Below are 21,228 nucleotides of genomic sequence, written 5' to 3' on the forward strand. Positions count from 1 at the left end.
TTATGTTGATGTATGCAAGTTTATGTGAGAGAAAAAGTGTTTCACCTAAAATTAGAGTTGCAAAAATTACCGACTGTAGCTTGTTATGATATTCTTGGAGAACTCACAGCAGAACGGTTCACTGCTTTCTGTTAAACTAACTAAATCAGTGGTGGTCTGAGTTCTTGGCCCCTTAGCAGATTTAAATGGCGTATTTCCAGGTTCAAAGTTGTTTATTTTCCCTACTTAAAGGGCAATTTGTTTGCAATCAGCAGTAAAATACATAAATGCTTACAATACATACCATACATACATGTATGCATGCAAACATGCAAACAGGCATACATACTGTACATCCCAATCAGCATATAACTTGTGTTTTATATATACAACAACAATTTGATAATCATTTTGCTTGTACAACAAACACCATTTCCAAAGAAATGTAACTATTCATTAGTTTATTCAATGAAAAGTGTTGTCTGGGAAATGTCAGATTTAAAAATGTTACCTGAGATTAATAATTTAAAAGCCTTTCTGAACCAACTATAGAAGAATGCATAAATCATAGGGTTTACAGCAGAATTTAAATATCCCAACCATCCAAGTGTTATAATAAATGCTGGTGGTGTTGAGTAATTGGTGAAAGGATTGGTGATGTTACAGATGAAAAATGGAGTCCAAAGGAAAAAAAAAGTCCCCATTACAATAGCCAGGGTTTTAGAGGCTTTTTTCTGACCTGTGTTTGAAGTTTTGACGTTTGCACAGCCTGCGTTCTGTATGCTGCGAAACTGTCTCTGTGCCACCAGAAAAATCTTAAGGTAAACACCAACCATTATTATTCCAGGCAAATAAAAGGCAACCACTGAGGCAACAGAACTAGATACGCCACTCTCAAAGAAAATACATCCTCCTTCACATACAACATGGTTATAATAAAACTCTTCAACACCCAAAATATTTAACTCCAAAAAAATAATTCCAAAGCCAACAAGAAGTGAAATACTCCAACAGATCAGAATCATGATCAAAACAACATTCACAGATATTTTTCTTCTGTAAAGCAGAGGTTGGCAAACAGCGTAGTATCGATCGACGGATATGAAGGAAAGATTGAAAATTGATGCCATACAAAACGTGGAAGCAAAACTCATGAAGACTTTGCAGAATAAGTCACCAAAATACCAACAAGACTCAACAGCATGAATCATTGAAGGAAACATGACTAGTATCCCTAAAAGCAGGTCAGACATAGCCAGAGAGAAAATCAGGTAATTTGTTGGAGTATGGAGCTGCTTAAAATAAGCCACTGAGAAAGTGACAAAAAGGTTTCCACACACTGTTAGAATGACTATGACCCCGAAAATGATGTAGAGAGCAACACGTTGGGGTATGGGATAAGTTGTCTTCAAGCATGAACTGTTTCTGGACTCAAAGCAGCGTTCTGGCTCCATCTGTTTTAAAGGAAACAAGAATTGAACAAATAGTAATGAATTTTGTTGAGAAGATAAAAAAGAAATGGAAATGAAGTTTGGTTCATGATCAGTGAATCAAAATCATGTCTCAGCTATCTTTTTTTGACACGTGATTCTGCACACAGCTGAGAATTGTTTTGTAAAACATTAGGCTTGTTTTGGCCTTCCCCTTTGCTTGACATTTTGCATTTCTGAGGGAAAATCAGTGAAAGGTTGAAGGTTACAAATGCTCCACCACTGTGTGTAGCCCTCCTATATAGACAGAGCAAAAGTATCCTTTTCTTCCAACTTGAATGGAATGATATGGTTTGAAATTCTGAAGAATTCTAATTCACGAGTCAAGAGAATCTCAAAAGCTTAGGAAAAAAATATTTAAACACAGTTATGGTGATGTTTATACAAAAAATTCACAGTATCAAAAATGACAGAGCTTGTGATACTATCTTTGGAAAATCCCAGCAGAAAGTTCCTGCATTCTGGTCTAAATTAGTGGTGGTCTTAGTTGTTTCTAAAAGGCCACTTAGCAGATGTATTGTGATTCAAATTGCACATTCACGACTTGGATTGTAAAGATAAAAAACATTCCCAAAATGTTAGCTTTGCATCATTTCTTCTATAAAGCAGAGGTTGGCAAACAGCGTAGTATCAATCGAATGATGTGAAAGACAGTTTAAGAATTGATGCTGTACACAACATGTAAACAGAACTCAATTAGACTTTACAGAAGAAGTCACCAAAATACCAACAAGACTCAACAGCTTGAATCATTGAAGGAAACATGACAAGTATCCCTAAAAGCAGGTCAGACATAGCCAGAGAGAAAATCAGATCATTTGTTGGAGTATGGAGCTGCTTAAAATAAGCCACTGAGAAAGTGACCAAAAGGTTTCCACACACTGTCAGGATTATTATAACTCCAAAAACTATGTAGAGGGAAACACTTATGGGTATGGTAAAAACAAAATAGGAGTGAATATAGTTGAGAAAAAAGAGTCAGAGGAAGGAAGTTTGGTTTATGATCAGTCAATCAAAATCAGATATCAATTGTCTATTTCTTTTGACTTACAATTCTGCACACAGCTTAGAACTACTTTGTAAATCATGGTCATTTGTTTTGACCTTCCTCATTGCTAAAGACAGTCTGATTAATAAGAAACAAACATTTCAAGTCATTAATTTCTACTTCATGAAGAAATAAAAAATATGAGCATTTGCAAGTTCACATACACAAAATAAATCCTAAACTTACCTTCCATAGTTAGTAGGATAGGATGGCCAGCAGAGCACGATCTGAGCACATATGTGGTCAGCTTTTCTTGTACTAAATGAGCTCTGCCTCTGTAAAGTCAGAGGTTAAATAAAAGACCTTCAGGGATGGAGGTTGGACAATCTGTCCCAGCAGACAGAAAAAAAAGGTACAGCAGGTAGTAAATGTCCATTTACAAGACAATGGGTTCTTCGCTGAAAGTCTTTAAAGTTAACTTTTTTAATGTTTGGATAGAAGTTTCACAAATGGCTGAAAGGAATCACTTTTCGTGGACTACTGACAGCAAATGACAAATTGGACATGATTTGAACTCCTATGCACTCCTATGTTTTTAACTATCATAAAATGTGTTTTTTTTTTTGTTAACCAAACAATATTTCACGATTGTTAAATACATGCACAGGGGTTGTGTTTAACAATAATATGATATTGTTTTTTTATTTTTTTTAACTCATTAACTCCCCCCTGAACTGTTACCATATCGTGGTGGGGGGGTTTCAGAACCTGAATGATCCCAGGAGCTATATTGTTAAGGTCTTTAGGCCCTAGTAGGGTCTTCCAAGACAAACAGGTCTTTGGTGAAAGGTCAGACCAAAAGCAGTTCAGCAACCCCTGTGAAGAAAAGATGAAAAACAAGGACCGTGACCCATCACACAGAGGGGTGCAATGTGGATTGGGCGGCAGTCAATAGTAGGGGTCTTGGCGACCTGATCCGCAGACACAGCTTCTGGCTGATGGGACAAGGAATGTCACCTCACTTGGAGGGAAGGAGCCTGAGCTCGTGCGGGAGGTCGAGAGGTACCGGCTAGATGTAGTCAGGCTCAGTTCCACGCACGGCTTGGGCTCTGGAACCCAGCTCCTGGAGAGGGGCTGGACTCTTTACTTCTGTTAGAGTGCGATATTTGCCACTGTTATATTTTCGTAGGCACTACTTTATTATGTGTAAGGTTACGCATGTTTGAATAATAAAGAGCCTCCCTGCACTCTGTGTTCATGCCGGAGCGGGGCATTGCGGCTACCAGCTAAGAGAGAAACATGTCTCCTGTTTATTAAGTACTCTGTGATTAAGTTAATACTTCTGCAAAGATGTCAACTGAAGACACAGACTGCCTCCCGTGCTCCTAACCGGACGGGAGAAGGGTCAGATGAGCCAACACGCGCTACGAACCGGACACCCGCTGCAGATGAGCCAACAACTTCTCTGGAGTCGCCCACTGTGAGAGGTGGTGGGCTGGTGTGGAACTGCTGATAGTTCCACAGCTGCAATGTGTAGGAGTTCATCTCTGTGAACGAGAGGGTTGCGTCCCTATGCCTTCGGTCGGGGATAGGTCTCTGTTTTCTTGCCACTGTTTATAAACACCAGATGGTGCCACCATGGACATATTACTGTAAAGGAGGCAACGTGCAGCAATGACATCGAGCTGCTGGCTGTAGGTCTCCGTCCTTACTACATGCCCAGGGAGTTCTCCCACGCCATTGTTGTTGTTGTTTACATTCCTCCACGAGCGCACGTCGAGACTGCGTGTGACGTCATCCACTCGAACATCTCGAGATTACAAACACTGCACCCTGATGCTTTCATTGCCATCTCAGGGGACTTTAACCATGTTAAATTGAACTCTATATTACCAGACTTTCACCAGTTTGTAAGCTGTCCCACCAGGAAGAACAGGACAATAGACCTCCTGTATGCTAACGTGAAGGACGCCTACACTGCCACCCACTTACCACCTCTGGGGAAGTCCGATCACAACCTGGTCCTACTCAAGCCACAGTACAAGACTAAGATCCAGAGACAACCGGTAACAATGCGTACCTTCAGACAGTGGTCTCCCGAGGCAGAGGAGGCTCTCAGAGACTGTTTTGAGACCACTGACTGAAGTGCCCTGCAAGAGACTCATGGTGATGACATTGAGGGGGTCACACACTGCACAACTGACTACATGAACTTCTGTATGGAAGTTGTGGTTCCCACTAAAACTGTGCGCTGCTTCCCGAACAACAAGCCCTGGATCACCAGTGATGTGAAGGAGATCCTTAACAGGAAGAAAAGGGCATTCAAGGAGGGAGACCAGGCAGAGCTGAAGCGTGTGCAGGGGGAACTCAAGGTCAGACTCCGAGAGGCAAAGGAGGAGTACAGAAGGAAGGTAGAACAGAAGCTGCAGCAGAACAACATGAGGGAGGTCTGGGAGGGCATGAAAACCATCACAGGCTGCAAGAAGAAAAACAACAACGCAGAAGACGGGGACCCTGAGAGAGCAAACCAGCTCAACCTGTTTTTTAACAGCCCCGTCGCTGCAGCCAGTGCCTGTCGCCCCAACACCCCTCTACACAACCCCTCACTCCCCCCAACACCTCCACCAGGACGAACACAATCTCCAGAGACAATCCATCCCCCCTCCCCCCACCATCACCAGAGACCAGGTGAGCAAGGAGCTGAAGAGAATCCGTCCCAGGAAGGCAGCAGGCCCGGACAAGGTGTGTCCCAGGATGCTAAAGGCCTGCTGGGGGAGCCACTTCAGCACGTCTTCAACATGATCCTGCAGCTCGGGAAGGTTCCTGTGCTCTGGAAGACCTCGGCGTGGACAATGCCATCCTCTATCTTCTACACAGGGCTTACTCTCATCTGGACAAAGGGAGCAGCGTGATGTTCTTTGATTTCTCAAGCGCTTTCGACACCATCCATCCCCTCCTACTGAGAGACAAGCTGACCGAGATGAAGGTGGACTCGCACCTGGTGAGATGGATCACGGACTACCTCACAGAGAGACCACAGTACGTCAGACTGAAGGACTGCACATCTGACACTGTGGTCAGCAGCACCAGAGCACCACAGGGGACCATGCTCTCCCCTGTCCAGTTCACCCTGTATACCTCTGACTTCCAGTATAACTCTGAGCTCTGCCACATACAGAAATACTCGGACGACACTGCGATAGTTGGTTGTGTCAGGGATGGACAGGAGGAGGAGTACAGGAGCCTGATCGAGGACTTTGTGACGTGGTGCAGTGCCAACCATCTGCAGCTAAACGCCTCCAAGACCAAGGAGATGGTGGTGGACTTCCGAAGGAACAAACCACATCTAGAACCTGTTTCCATCGGGGGGGGGGTCGACGAGGAGGTGGTCAGGACCTACGGGTATCTGGGGCTGCAACTGGATGACAAGCTGGACTGGTCGTCTAACATGGATACTACCTGCTGGAAGGGACAGAGTCATCTGTACTTCCTGAGAAGGCTGGGGTCCTTCAACATCTGCAAAAAGCTGCTGCAGATTTTCTACCAGTCTGTGGTGTCCAGCGTCCTCTTCTACGCAGTGGTGTGCTGGGGATGAAGCTGCAAGAAGAGGGACGCAGCACACCTGGACAGACTGGTGAGGAGGGCTGGCTCTGTGGTGGGCACAGAGCTGGACTCACTGGTGACAGTGGTAGAGAGGAGGACTCTGGACAAAATGCTCTCCATCATGGACAACACACACTACCCTCTGCACAGCACCTTCACTGGTCAGAGGAGCATGTTCAGTGACAGACTGCTGTCACAGTCGTGCTCCACGGACAGACTCAAGAACTCTTTTGTCCCCCTGGCCATAAGACTGTACAACACTTCACTGTCACGGCAGGGAAGAAGCACACGGTGAACCCTGGACTCATGTTTCACTTTTTTTCTCGCTCCTCATCTGCACTGCTGACCTCAGAGTCCACCTCCAGTTGGACACTTTAATGCATATTGATAGTCACCTTACTGAGCACTGGTCACTTTAATGATAATCACCTTAATCATGTCTGGTTTCATCCTACTGTTGTGTTATGCTACATCTGTACTCACACCTCTGGCACTACCTCAAACACCTCTGTACATGCATATGTAACTAGTTTCTAGAAGGTCAGCCCTTGTTTCCAAGGCTCTTTAACTGTTTACAGGTCTCTTTTAATCAGCACATGTTTTTCTCTCCTTCACAGGTTATGTACATTATGCTATATAAGTTTTAAGTCTAATGCTAATGCTAACTGCACAGGTTTAACTTGTAATTGTATTTACCCTTAGTCACATAGGAGCTGCTAAATCTTGCTTGGGGGATTATTGTATACAGAGGGGGGGGCACAGCGGGTGTGTATTGTAACTAATGTCTTGTGTCCTGCCTGTCTGTATACTGCTACTGGACTATTATTACTATTATTACTGGACTACTATCTATCTATCTATCTATCTATCTATCTATCTATCTATCTATCTATCTATCTATCCATCTATCCATCTATCCATCTATCCATCTATCCATCCATCCATCCATCCATCCATCCATCTACCTACCTACCTATCACACATACAGCTCCAACTGGAAATATCAGGAACTTTATGGTATATTTCTGCTAGCATTAAAAAGATAAAAATAACTTATCATTTCACCCTGTTCACCTTAACGAGTTAGTTTATTGTTTGGAGAAAGACCCGCTTCCACCAAGTGGTCCAGCAGGGATCAGTACAGTATGATCCTTATCCTGTTTGCTTTTCCACAGCCAACTGCATCCATTTTCTGCCGCTTATCCGGGGCCGGGTCACGGGGGCAGCAGTCTAAGCAGAGACACCCAGACTTCCCTCACCTATGGTCATGAGCTTTGGGTCATGACCGAAAGAACGAGATCTCGGATACAAGCGGCCGAAATGGGCTTCCTTCGTAGGGTGGCTGGGCACACCCTTAGAGATAGGGTGAGGAGTTCGGTCACCAGGGAGGAGCTCGGAGTAGAGCCGTTACTCCTTCACATCGAGAGGAGTCAGTTGAGGTAGTTCGGGCATCTGGTCCGGATGCCCCCTGGACGCCTCCCTAGGGAGGTGTTCCGGGCATGTCCCTCCGGGAGGAGGCCTCGGGGTAGACCCAGGACACGCTGGAGAGACTATGTCTCGGCTGGCTTGGGAACGCCTTGGGGTCAAACCAGAAGAGCTGGAGGAGGTGTCTGGGGTGAGGGTAGGAACGAAGATCGACCGGTAAATCTAGAGCTTCGCCTTTCGGCTTAGCTCCTTCTTTACCACGACGGACCGATACAGTGACCGCATGACTGCAGACGCCACACCGATCCGTCTGTCGATCTCACGCTCCATCTTCCCCCCACTCGTGAACAAGACCCCGAGATACTTAAACTCCTCCACCTGGGGCAAGACCTCCCCACCGACCCAAAGTGGGCAAACCACCTTTTTCCGGTCGAGAACCATAGCTTCAGATTTAGAGGTGCTGATCCTCATCCCAGCCGCCTCACACTCGGTAGCGAACCGCCCCAGTGCCCGCTGGAGGTCCGGGTTCGATGGAGCCAACAAGACCACATTATCTGCAAAAAGCAGAGACGAGATCCTGTGGTCCCCGAACCGGACCCCCTCCGGCCCCTGGCTGCGCCTAGAAATTCTGTCCATAAAAGTAATGAACAGAACCGGTGGCAAAGGGCAGCCCTGCCAGAGGCCAACGCGCACCGGAAACAGGTCCGGCTTACTGCCGGCAAAGGGCCCCAAACTCCATACTCCCGGAGCACCCCCCACAGGGCGCGGGTCGAATGCCTTCTCCAGATCCACAAAGCACATGTGGACTAGTTGGGCAAACTCTCATGAACCCTCGAGCACCCGCTGGAGAGTGTAGAGCTGGTCCAGTGTTCCACGGCCAGGACAAAAACCGCATTGTTCCTCTTGAATCCGAGGTTCGACAAACAGCCGGATCCTCCTCTCCAAAACACTGGAATAGACTTTCCCAGGGAGGCTGAGGAGTGTGATTCCCCGGTAGTTGGAACACACCCTCCGGTCCAACTTCTTGAAAAGAGGGACCACCGGTCTGCCAGTCCAGAGGCACTGTCCCCGACCTCCACGCGATGTTACAGAGACGTGTCAACCATGACAGCCCCTGCACATCCAGAGACCAGAGACCCTGCGACCACAGCTCAGAGCAGCTGCTTTGACAATGGAGGTGGAGAACATGGTCCACTCGGACTCAATGTCCCCAGCCTCCCCCGGGATCTGTGAAAAGCTCATCCGGAGGTGGGAGTTGAAGACCTCGCTAAACTACACGTTTGGGCCTGCCGAGTCTGACCGGCTTCCTCCCCTGCCAGCGCATCCAACTCACCACCAGGTGCTGATCAGTTGACAGCTCAGCCCCTCTCTTCACCCGAGTGTCCGAGACACACGGGCGAAGGTCAGATGACACGACCACAAAGTCTATCATCGACCTCCGGCCTAGGGAGTCCTGGTGCCACGTGCACTTATGGACATCTCTGTGCTCGAACATGGTGTTTGTTATGGACAGACTGTGACTAGCACAGAAGTCCAATAACAGAACACCACTCTGGTTCAGATCAGGGAGGCCGTTCATCCCAATCACCCCACTCCAGCTCTCACTGTCGTTGCCCATGTGAGCATTGAAGTCCCCCAGTAGAACAATGGAGTCCCCAGTCGGAGCACTGTCCAGCACCCTTCCCGGGGACTCCAAGAAGGCCGGGTACTCCACACTGCCGTTCGGGCCGTAGGCCGAGACGACAGTGAGAGACCTGTCCCCTACCCGAAGGCGCAGGGACACGACCCTCTCGTTCAACGGGGTGAACTCCAACACCTGGCGGCTGAGCTGTGGGCCTATGAGCAAGCCCACACCAGCCCACCGCCTCTCACCGTGGGCAACTCCAGAGAAGTAAAGAGTCCAGCCCCTCTCGAGGAGCTGGGTTCCAGAGCCCAAGCAGTGCGTGGAGGTGAGCCCGACTAGATCTAGCTGGTACCTCTCAGCCTCCTGCACAAGCCAGTGAGGTGACGTTCCACGTCCCAAACGCCAGAAGCTGCGTCCGGGGATCGGGTCGCTGAGGCCCCGATCCACATTGCACCGACCCCTACGGCTTCCTCTGCGGGTGGTGAGTCCACAGGAGGACGGGCCCGCGTCATCCTTGTGGGCTGAGCCCGGCCGGGCCCCATGGGCAAAAGCCCGGCCACCAGGCGCTCTCCTGCGGGCCCCAACCCCAGGCCTGGCTCCAGGGTGGGGCCCCGGCTCCGCCATGCCGGGCGACATCACGGTCCTTGGTCTTATTCCTGTCATAGGGGTGTTGTGAACACCCCACAGCCAACTGTGCCATATTTTGTACGCGGCGTGTAAGCCAGATGCAGATAGCTGCATCAGCTATGTAATAGCATGACATTATAGCAGCGCGACACAATGCACCTTGCTGATACATTAAACAAAGAAGAAAAATGCAACAAAGTAAACTAAGACTAACATCCTAAAATTCACCTACTTTGTAATTGCAGTGCTTCCCCTCTATGCATTAAGCAGCTGTGTTGCACCGCTCCTGAAATATAACTACCGCAACTGATTTTATTTTCTATGTGAGGAGAAAGGGAAGTAAATGAAATGCGAGGGAGAAGAGGAAAAGAGAGAACAGCACTCCAGCTTTTCTCTTTCAAAAACTAACATATTATTTGCATAAAGGGTTCAAATGTGACCACCGCTGCTGACTTTTTTTAATTCAACAGAGAATAACAGGTAAACACTTTATTTTCTTTGTCTAATTTTAGTATACCTACACTGTTGGTCTCTTACTGCTCTGTGTTTGTCGTAGTTTGTAGTTTGTAATTGGGTCCTCCTCCCTGTTTTTTCAACAGTTGTGAAAGAGTAACTAAGTTATCACAGAAAAGTAAGTTGGAGAAGACATTCGACTTACATAACTTTATTCATCCCAGAGGTCAATTTGATTCTACAGTATAGTAGTCAATGGGTTGAAATTCTAAAGAAGCCTAATTCACAAGTTAAGGGAAACTCATAAGCTTCAGACAAAATTATTTTTACACAGTTATGTTGACGTTAAATCTCCCCTAAATTGACAATTGTAAGTTGTTTTAAAAAAAGATTTGCTCCCCGGGAACAAATAACGGTTTTTGAATTAAAAAGGCCCCTGAGCAGATTCATGTGAATCAAATAGCACATTTACAACATCAATTTCATAAACGTTTTGCTTGTAAAATAAATACCAACTTCCCAACATCACGATTCATCAGTTTATTCAGTGAAGAGTTTTGTATCAGAAATGTCAGATTTAAATATGTTACCTGAGATTAATAATTTAAAAGCCTTTCTGAACCAACTGTAAAAGAATGCATAAATCATAGGGTTCACGGCAGAATTCAAGTTTCCCAACCACACTAGGGTTTCAACAAATGCTGGCGGTGTTGAGTAACTAATAAAAGGATCAATGACGTTACGGATGAAAAATGGAGTCCAAAAGCACAGGAAAGCCCCCATTACAATAGCCAGTGTTTTAGTGGCTTTTTTCTGGCCTGTGTTTGATGTTTTCACTGAGGTCACACAGCCTGCGTTCTGTATGCTGCGAAACTGGTTCTGGGCCACAAGAAAAATCTGTAGGTAAACACCAAGCATTATTATTCCAGGCAAGTAAAAGGAAACCACTGAGGAAACAGTACTTGACACTCCAGTCTGAAAGAAAATACATCTTCCTTCACATACAACATAGGTATAATAAAACTCTTCAACACCCAAAATATTTAACTCCAAAAAAACCATTCCAAAACTTAAAAGAAGTGAAATACTCCAACAGATCAGAATCATGATCAAAACAACATTCACAGATATTTTTCTTCTGTAAAGCAGAGGTTGGCAAACAGCGTAGTATCGGTCAACTGATATGAAGCAAAGATTGATAATTGATGCTGTAACCAATGTAAAAACAGAACTCATGTAGATTTTACAAAATAAATCACCAAAATACCAACAAGACTCAACAGTTTGAATCATAGCAGGGAACATGACCAGTATCCCTAAAAGCAGGTCAGACATAGCCAGAGAAAAAATCAGGTAATTTGTTGGAGTATGGAGCTGCTTAAAATAAGCCACTGAGAAAGTGACCAAAAGGTTTCCACACACTGTTAGAATGATTATGACCCCGAACATTATGTAGAGGGCAACACGTAGGGGTATGGGATAAGTTGTCTTCAAGCATGAACTGTTTCTGGACTCAAAGCAGCGTTCTGGCTCCATCTGTTTAAAAGGAAATAATTAATTGAACAAAATATTGTATAAAAGTTTGGTTCATGATCAGTGAATCAAAATCAAGTCTCAGCTATCTATTTCTTTTGACTCATGATTCTGCAGACAGCTTAGAACTACTTAGCTTAGAACATTAGGTCTGCTAAGAACTTCCCCTATGATAATGACTGCCTGCTCAATTACAGAAACAAACACTCCTGACATTTACTTTGTCTTCATGAAGAACTTTAAAATATGAGCATTGACAAGTTTACATAATGAACAAATGCATTCATATAAATCCTACACTTACCTTCCATAGTTAGCAGGACAGTGTTGCCAGCAGAGAACACTCTGAGCACTTATGAGGTCAGCTTTTCTTGTACTAAATGAGCTCTGTCTCTAAATCAAAAAGTCAGAGGTTAAATAAAAGACCTTCAGGGATGGAAGTTGGACAATCTGTCCCAGCAGACAGAAAAAAAAGGTACAGCAGGTAGTAAATGTCCATTTACAAGACGATGGGTTCTTCGTTGAATGTCTTTAAAGTTAACTTTTTTAATGTTTGGATAGAAGTTTCACAAATGGCTGAAAGAAATCACTTTTCGTGGACTACTGACAGCAAATGACAAATTGGACATGATTTGAACTCCTATGCACTCCTATGTTTTTAACTATCATAAAATGTTTGGTTTTTTTGTTAACCAAACAATATTTCATGATTGGTAAATACATGCACAGGGGTTGTGTTTAACAATAATATGATATTGTTTTTTATTTTTTTTAACTCATTAACTCCCCCCTGAACTGTTACCATATCGTGGTGGGGGAGTTTCAGAACCTGAATGATTACAGAAACAAACACTCCTGACATTTACTTTGTCTTCATGAAGAACTTTAAAAGATGAGCATTGACAAGTTTACATAATGAACAAATAGATTCATATGAATCCTACACTTACCTTCCATAGTTAGCAGGACAGTGTTGCCAGCAGAGAACACTCTGAGCACTTATGAGGTCAGCTTTTCTTGGACTAAATGAGCTCTGCCTCTGTAAAGTCAGAGGTTAAATAAAAGACCTTCAGGGATGGAGGTTGGACAATCTGTCCCAGCAGACAGAAAAAAAGGTAAAGCAGGTAGTGGATGTCCCTTCAAAATTCAACAATGGGTTCTGTTTTACAGTTAACTTTTATGAAGTTTGGATGTAAGTTTTACACATGGCTGACAGGAGTCACTTTACTTGTACTAGTTGCCTTTCGTTATAATCACACACAAATTCTGGCAGTCACTTTTATTACATATTCATCAATAATTTAAATTCTTAATAAGTGTTATTCTTAATACACTGCTCAAAAAAATAAAAGGAACGCTAAAATAACACTGATGCGCTGACAACAAAATCACACAAAAATGAAATCAAATGTAGGTCTAATGGAGGTCTACATTTGGAGTAACACTCAAAATTAAAGTGTAAAAACAAACCACATGCAGATCCAACTTTGATGTAATGTCCTTAAAACAAGTCAAAATGAGGCTCAGTATTGTGTGTGGCCTCCACGTGCCTGTATGACCTCCCTACAACGCCTGGGCATGCTCCCGATGAGCTGTCGGATGGTCTCCTGAGAGATCTCCTCCCAGACCTGAACTGAAGCATCCGCCACCTCCTGTGGTGCATGTTGGTGGATGGAGTGAGACATGATGTCCCAGATGTTCTCAATTGGATTCAGGCCTGGGGAACGGACAGGCCAGTCCATAGCATCAATGACTTCATCTTGCAGGAACTGGTGACACACTCCAGCCACATGAGGTCTAGCATTGTCTTGCATTAGGAGGAACCCAGGGCCAACCACACCAGCATGGTCTCACAAGGGGTCTCAGGATCTCATCTTGCTACCTAGTGGTAGTCAGGCTGCCTCTAGCGAGCACCTGGAGGGCTGTGCGGCCCCCCAAAGAAATGCCATCCCACACCATTACTGACCCACCACCAAACCGGTCATTCTGGAGGATGTTGCAGGCAGCTCTCCACACAGACTCTGTCATGTCTGTCACATGTGCTCAGTGTGAACCTGCTTTCATCTGTGAAGAGCGCAGGGCGCCAGTGGCCATTTTGAGAATCTTGGTGTTCTCTGGCAAATGCTAAAAGTCTTGTGCAGTTTTGGGCTGTAAGCACAACCCCCACCTGTGGACGTCGGGCCCTCATACCACCCTCATGGAGTCTGTTTCTGACCGTTTGAATAGACACATGCACATGTGTGGCCTGCTGGAGGTCATTTTGCAGGGCTCTGGCAGTGCGCCTCCTGTTCCTCCTTGCACAAAGGCGGTTGTAGCATATGTTGTGAATCAATTCAGGTCCGAATCTCGACATTTCAGCACAAAGAATTGAAAATCTAAGTATTATCTAAGCAATGTGCCTAGTTACTGTTGTCACGTTGAATATTATAAATAGCGATGTGCGAATACCTCAGATACCAGATCTTTATGCTCTCAAATCAGTTCTCAAATCAACATATTGATACTTTTATTATTGTTGGCAAACTTTTGTTAAGTGTTCTGGATCAAAAGTTGTTATGATCAAAAGTTGTTGTAGAGTCTGATGCAATAATTAGCAGGACATGAACATTATTAAGAGGTGTGAACGATGGTCTAGTGAGGGGAGGTCATTACCGCTGGCTTTACACTAGTGCACTGTCAACCAGGGAGCTCATTATTGTCACAAGTCATGATTCTAACTTTGTTGTTTGGTGGCAAACACATTTGTACGAGGTCAATAGATCCATTCACACAAAAAGAAAAACTTGGACAAAGTTTCACTTGAACTAAATGATGACATGATTACATTTTGATTATCCAACTTCATATGGTGTATGATAATAAAGTGCTTATGACTATACATATCCAAACTGTTTTACATACCAATATGAAAACAAATGTTTTACTACAGTAGGCATCATCCCCATAAATTCCACATAAAGAAAGCCTTCCTACAAAATGAACCTTGACTTTAATGCAATTCTTCTCAGTTTCTGGTTTTTAAAGTCGAGCCTGACTGGATGAAATGAGATGAAAAGGTGCAGATTTTAAATTGATGATAACACCAACAAGCTGTAATGTCCGACATTGAGTCGATTCTGTCATGTGACAAAGAGTGACATATAAATAAACTAAAAAGAATAGAATCTGATCAGATTGTTGTCCATACCTTTCAAAAGACTGGACGAATGATCCAACTTTAAGAGTAACTCAGCCCAAAAAGCACTTTTTTGAGCGCTATACCTCTGTATTTGAGTATTAAGTCATGTTGTGAATCAATTCAGCTCCTAATCTCGACATTTCAGCACAAAGTATTGAAAATCAAAGTATTATCTAAGCAATGTGCCTAGTTACTGTTGTCACGTTGAATTTTATAATTAGCAAATGTGTGGATCGATACTGAAATAACAATACCTCTGATACCAGATATTTATGCTCTCAAATCAGTTCTCAAATCAAAATATTGATACTTGTGATACTTAAGTCATTTGAGGTTATGTATATTATTAACAGGAACACAGTTGAAAGTAACTAAACTATTGAAATCTCGTCTAAATGATACGCTGTTGGTGGGAACTACTTTTTCTTCCACCTGGATAAGTACGCTGTATTACACTGTACTGTTTTGTGTTTGTTTTATTTTTTTTTGTTTTGGACTCCATCAAAATCCAGATGGTTCAGCTCAAGAGGTTTTCCATCCATAAACAACATTACTCAAAAAAAAGTTGAAATGTCTTCTGATCTTTCTTGGTTGTGCTCGTCTTTTTATTTTGTGGGGTCATGCTCATCTCTTTCATACTTACTGATGGAGGTTTTAAAGTATGATTATAAATGAAATATTAGGATCAATGTTAATGTGGTTAAATACATTTTGTCGGTAAAAATGTGCATCAAACATGTTTTATCCTAAGTTTCCATTGTTCGCCGTTCTATATCAGTTGTATGTTTTCTTCTTGTTAGAAGAAATGAAATAAGATTTAAGAAGTTCCACATGCTACACTAAGACAAAGGCCAAAGTTGCTTTCCAATGAGACATCATACTTTTATTATTGTTGGCAAACTTTTGTTAAGTGTTCCTGATCAACAGTTGTTATGATCAAAAGTTGTTGTAGAGTCTGATGCAATAATTAGCAGGACATGAACATTATTAAGAGGTGTGAACGATGGTCTAGTGAGGGGAGGTCATTACCGCTGGCTTTACACTAGTGCACTGTCAACCAGGGAGCTCATTATTGTCACAAGTCATGATTCTAACTTTGTTGTTTGGAGGTCAATAGATCCATTAATACAAAAAGAAACACTTGGACAAAGTTTCACTTGAACTAAATGATGACATGATTACATTTTGATTATCCAACTTCATATGGTGTATGATGATAAAGAGTTTATGACTATACATATCCAAACTGTTTTACATACCAAAATGAAAACAAATGTTTTACTACAGTAGGCATCATCCCCATGAATTCCACATAAAGAAAGCCTTCCTACAAAATGAACCTTGACTTTAATGCAATTCTTCTCAGTTTCTGGTTTTTAAAGTCGAGCCTGACTGGATGAAATGAGATGAAAAGGTGCAGATTTTAAATTGATGATAACACCAACAAGCTGAAATGTCCGACATTGAGTCGATACTGTCATGTGACAAAGAGTGACATATAAATAAACTAAAAAGAATAGAATCTGATCAGATTGTTGTCCATACCTTTCAAAAGACCGAACGAATGATCCAACTTTAAGAGTAACTCAGCCCAAAAAGCACTTTTTTGAGCGCTATACCTCTGTATTTGAGTATTAAGTCATGTTGTGAATGAATTCAGGTCCTAATCTCGACATTTCAGCACAAAGTATTGAAAATCAAAGTATTATCTAAGCAATGTGCCTAGTTACTGTTGTCACGTTGAATTTTATAATTAGCGATGTGTGGATCGATACTAAAATATCAATACCTCCGATACCAGATCTTTATGCTCTCAAATCAGTTGTCAAATAAAAATATTGATACTTTTGATACTTAAGTCATTTGAGGTTGTGTATATTAATAACAGGAACACAGTTAAAAGTAACTAAACTATTGTTGCTCGTCTAAATGATACGCTGTTGGTGGGAACTACTTTTTCTTCCACCTGGATAAGTACGCTGTATTACACTGTACTGTTTTGTGTTTGTTTTGTTGTTTTTGTTTTGGACTCCATCAAAATCCAGATGGTTCAGCTCAAGAGGTTTTCCATCCATAAAAAACATTTCTCAAAAAAAAGTTAAAATGTTTTCTGATCTTTCTTTGTTGTGCTCGTCTCTTTCATACATACATAGACAGACAGACAGACAGACAGACAGACAGACAGACAGACAGACAGACAGACAGACAGACAGACAGACAGATAGATAGATACTTTATTGATGTGCGGCCACTCGCGTCGGCGCACAGGTGAGAAGTAAACTTGCTGATGGAGGTTTTAACGTATGATTATAAATGAAATATTAGGATCAATGTTAATGTGGTTAAATACATTTTGTCAGTAAAAATGTGCATCAAACATGTTTTATCCTAAGTTTCCATTGTTCACCGTTCTATATCAGTTGTATGTTTTCTTCCTGTTAGAAGAAATGAAATAAGATTTAAGAAGTTCCACATGCTACACAAAGAAAAAGGCCAAAGTTGCTTTCCAATGACACATCATACTTTTATTATTGTTGGCAAACTTTTGTTAAGTGTTCTGGATCAAAAGTTGTTATGATCAAAAGTTGTTGTAGAGTCTGATGCAATAATTAGCAGGACATGAACATTATTAAGAGGTGTGAACGATGGTCTAGTGAGGGGAGGTCATTACCGCTGGATTTACACTAGTGCACTGTCAACCAGGGAGCTCATTATTGTCACAAGTCATGATTCTAACTTTGTTGTTTGGTGGCAAACACATTTGTACGAGGTCAATAGATCCATTCACACAAAAAGAAAAACTTGGACAAAGTTTCACTTGAACTAAATGATGACATGATTACATTTTGATTATCCAACTTCATATGGTGTATGATGATAAAGGGCTTATGACTATACATATCCAAACTGTTTTACATACCAATATGAAAACAAATGTTTTACTACAGTAGGCATCATCCCCATAAATTCCACATAAAGAAAGCCTTCCTACAAAATGAACCTTGACTTTAATGCAATTCTTCTCAGTTTCTGGTTTTTAAAGTCGAGCCTGACTGGATGAAATGAGATGAAAAGGTGCAGATTTTAAATTGATGATAACACCAACAAGCTGTAATGTCCGACATTGAGTCGATACTGTCATGTGACAAAGAGTGACATATAAATAAACTAAAAAGAATAGAATCTGATCAGATTGTTGTCCATACCTTTCAAAAGACCGAACGAATGATCCAACTTTAAGAGTAACTCAGCCCAAAAAACACTTTTTTGAGCGCTATACCTCTGTATTTGAGTATTAAGTCATGTTGTGAATCAATTCAGCTTCTAATCTCGACATTTCAGCACAAAGTATTGAAAATCAAAGTATTATCTAAGCAATGCGCCTAGTTACTGTTGTCACATTGAATATTATAATTAGCAAATGTGCGGATCAATATTAAAATATCAATACCTCCGATGCCAGATATTTATGCTCTCAAATCAGTTCTCAAATCAAAATATTGATACTTTTGATACTTAAGTCATTTGAGGTTATGTATATTATTAACAGGAACACAGTTGGATAAGTACGCTGTATTACACTGTACTGTTTTATGTTTGTTTTGTTGTTTTTGTTTTGGACTCCATCAAAATCCAGATGGTTCAGCTCAAGAGGTTTTCCATCCATAAACAACATTTCTCAAAAAAAAGTTAAAATGTCTTCTGATCTTGCTTGGTTGTGCTCGTCTTTTTTATTTTGTGGGGTCATGCTCGTCTCTTTCATACTTAGATAGATAGATAGATAGATAGATAGATAGATAGATAGATAGATAGATAGATAGATAGATAGATAGATAGATAGATAGATAGATAGATAGATAGATAGATAGATAGATAGATAGATAGATAGATAGATAGATAGATAGATAGATAGATAGATAGATACTTTATTGATGTGCGGCCAGTCGCGTGGGCGCACAGGTGAGAAGTGAACTTACTGATGGAGGTTTTAACATATGATTATAAATGAAATATTAGGATCAATGTTAACGTGGTTAGTATGTTGAATACACTTTGTCGGTAAAAATGTGCATCAAACATGTTTCATCCTAAGTTTCCATTGTTCGCCGTTCTACATTAGTTGTATGTTTTCTTCTTGTTAGAAGAAATGAAATAAGATTTAAGAAGTTCCACATGCTACACAAAGAAAAAGGCCAAAGTTGCTTTCCAATGACACATCATACTTTTATTATTGTTGGCAAACTTTTGTTAAGTGTTCTGGATCAAAAGTTGTTTTGATCAAAAGTTGTTGTAGAGTCTGATGCAATAATTAGCAGGACATGAACATTATTAAGAGGTGTGAACGATGGTCTAGTGAGGGGAGGTCATTACCGCTGGCTTTACACTAGTGCACTGTCAACCAGGGAGCTCATTATTGTCACAAGTCATGATTCTAACTGTGTTGTTTGGTGGCAAACACATTTGTACGAGGTCAATAGATCCATTCACACAAAAAGAAAAACTTGGACAAAGTTTCACTTGAACTAAATGATGACATGATTACATTTTGATTATCCAACTTCATATAGTGTATGATGATAAAGGGCTTATGACTATACATATCCAAACTGTTTTACATACCAATATGAAAACAAATGTTTTACTACAGTAGGCATCATCCCCATAAATTCCACATAAAGAAAGCCTTCCTACAAAATGAACCTTGACTTTAATGCAATTCTTCTCAGTTTCTGGTTTTTAAAGTCGAGCCTGACTGGATGAAATGAGATGAAAAGGTGCAGATTTTAAATTGATGATAACACCAACAAGCTGTAATGTCCGACATTGAGTCGATACTGTCATGTGACAAAGAGTGACATATAAATAAACTAAAAAGAATAGAATCTGATCAGATTGTTGTCCATACCTTTCAAAAGACTGGACGAATGATCCAACTTTAAGAGTAACTCAGCCCAAAAAACACTTTTTTGAGCGCTATACCTCTGTATTTGAGTATTAAGTCATGTTGTGAATCAATTCAGCTCCTAATCTCAACATTTCAGCACAAAGTATTGAAAATCAAAGTATTATCTATGCAATGCGCCTAGTTACTGTTGTCACGTTGAATTTTTTTTATTAGCGATGTGTGGATCGATACTAAAATGACAATACCTCAGATACCAGATCTTTATGCTCTCAAATCAGTTCTCAAATCAAAATATTGATACTTGTGATACTTAAGTCATTTGAGGTTATGTATATTATTAACAGGAACACAGTTGAAAGTAACTAAACTATTGAAATCTCGTCTAAATGATACGCTGTTGGTGGGAACTACTTTTTCTTCCACCTGGATAAGTACGCTGTATTACACTGTACTGTTTTGTGTTTGTTTTATTTTCTTTTGTTTTGGACTCCATCAACATCCAGATGGTTCAGCTCAAGAGGTTTTCCATCCATAAACAACATTTCTCAAAAAAAAGTTAAAATGTCTTCTGATCTTTCTTGGTTGTGCTCGTCTTTTTATTTTGTGGGGTCATGCTCGTCTCTTTCATACTTACTGATGGAGGTTTTAAAGTATGATTATAAATGAAATATTAGGATCAATGTTAATGTGGTTAAATACATTTTGTCAGTAAAAATGTGCATCAAACATGTTTTATCCTAAGTTTCCATTGTTCGCCGTTCCATATCAGTTGTATGTTTTCTTCCTGTTAGAAGAAATGAAATAAGATTTAAGAAGTTCCACATGCTACACAAAGAAAAAGGCCAAAGTTGCTTTCCAATGACACATCATACTTTTATTATTGTTGGCAAACTTTTGTTAAGTGTTCTGGATCAAAAGTTGTTATGATCAAAAGTTGTTGTAGAGTCTGATGCAATAATTAGCAGGACATGAACATTATTAAGAGGTGTGAACGATGGTCTAGTAAGGGGAGGTCATTACCGCTGGCTTTACACTAGTGCACTGTCAACCAGGGAGCTCATTATTGTCACAAGTCATGATTCTAACTGTGTTGTTTGGTGGCAAACACATTTGTACGAGGTCAATAGATCCATTCACACAAAAAGAAACACTTGGACAAAGTTTCACCTGAACTAAATGATGACATGATTACATTTTGATTATCCAACTTCATATGGTGTATGATGATAAAGGGCTTATGACTATACATATCCAAACTGTTTTACATACCAAAATGAAAACAAATGTTTTACTACAGTAGGCATCATCCCCATGAATTCCACATAAAGAAAGCCTTCCTACAAAATGAACCTTGACTTTAATGCAATTCTTCTCAGTTTCTGGTTTTTAAAGTAGAGCCTGACTGATTAATCCCCTATAAAA

The 21,228-nt window shown here is 41.5% G+C and overlaps 2 protein-coding genes across 2 annotated transcripts; both read right to left on the minus strand.

Moving 5' to 3' along the window:
* Positions 1-440: 440 nt before the first annotated feature.
* Positions 441-1,433, minus strand: LOC306830623 (trace amine-associated receptor 1-like; the record flags this gene model as incomplete). The annotated part of the gene is made up of 1 exon (XM_079354210.1): positions 441-1,433. One exon carries the CDS (start codon positions 1,431-1,433, stop codon positions 441-443), a length of 993 nt encoding a protein of 330 aa, XP_079210336.1.
* A 9,296-nt stretch (positions 1,434-10,729) lies between these two features.
* On the minus strand, positions 10,730-11,638 carry LOC306830047 (trace amine-associated receptor 1-like; the record flags this gene model as incomplete). Its single annotated transcript, XM_079353268.1, has 1 exon — positions 10,730-11,638. The coding sequence occupies one exon, from the start codon at positions 11,636-11,638 to the stop codon at positions 10,730-10,732; it is 909 nt and encodes a 302-aa protein (XP_079209394.1).
* Positions 11,639-21,228: the final 9,590 nt, after the last annotated feature.

Source organism: Symphodus melops (assembly GCF_947650265.1).
Source record: "Symphodus melops genome assembly, chromosome: 10".
Classification (NCBI taxonomy): domain Eukaryota; kingdom Metazoa; phylum Chordata; class Actinopteri; order Labriformes; family Labridae; genus Symphodus; species Symphodus melops.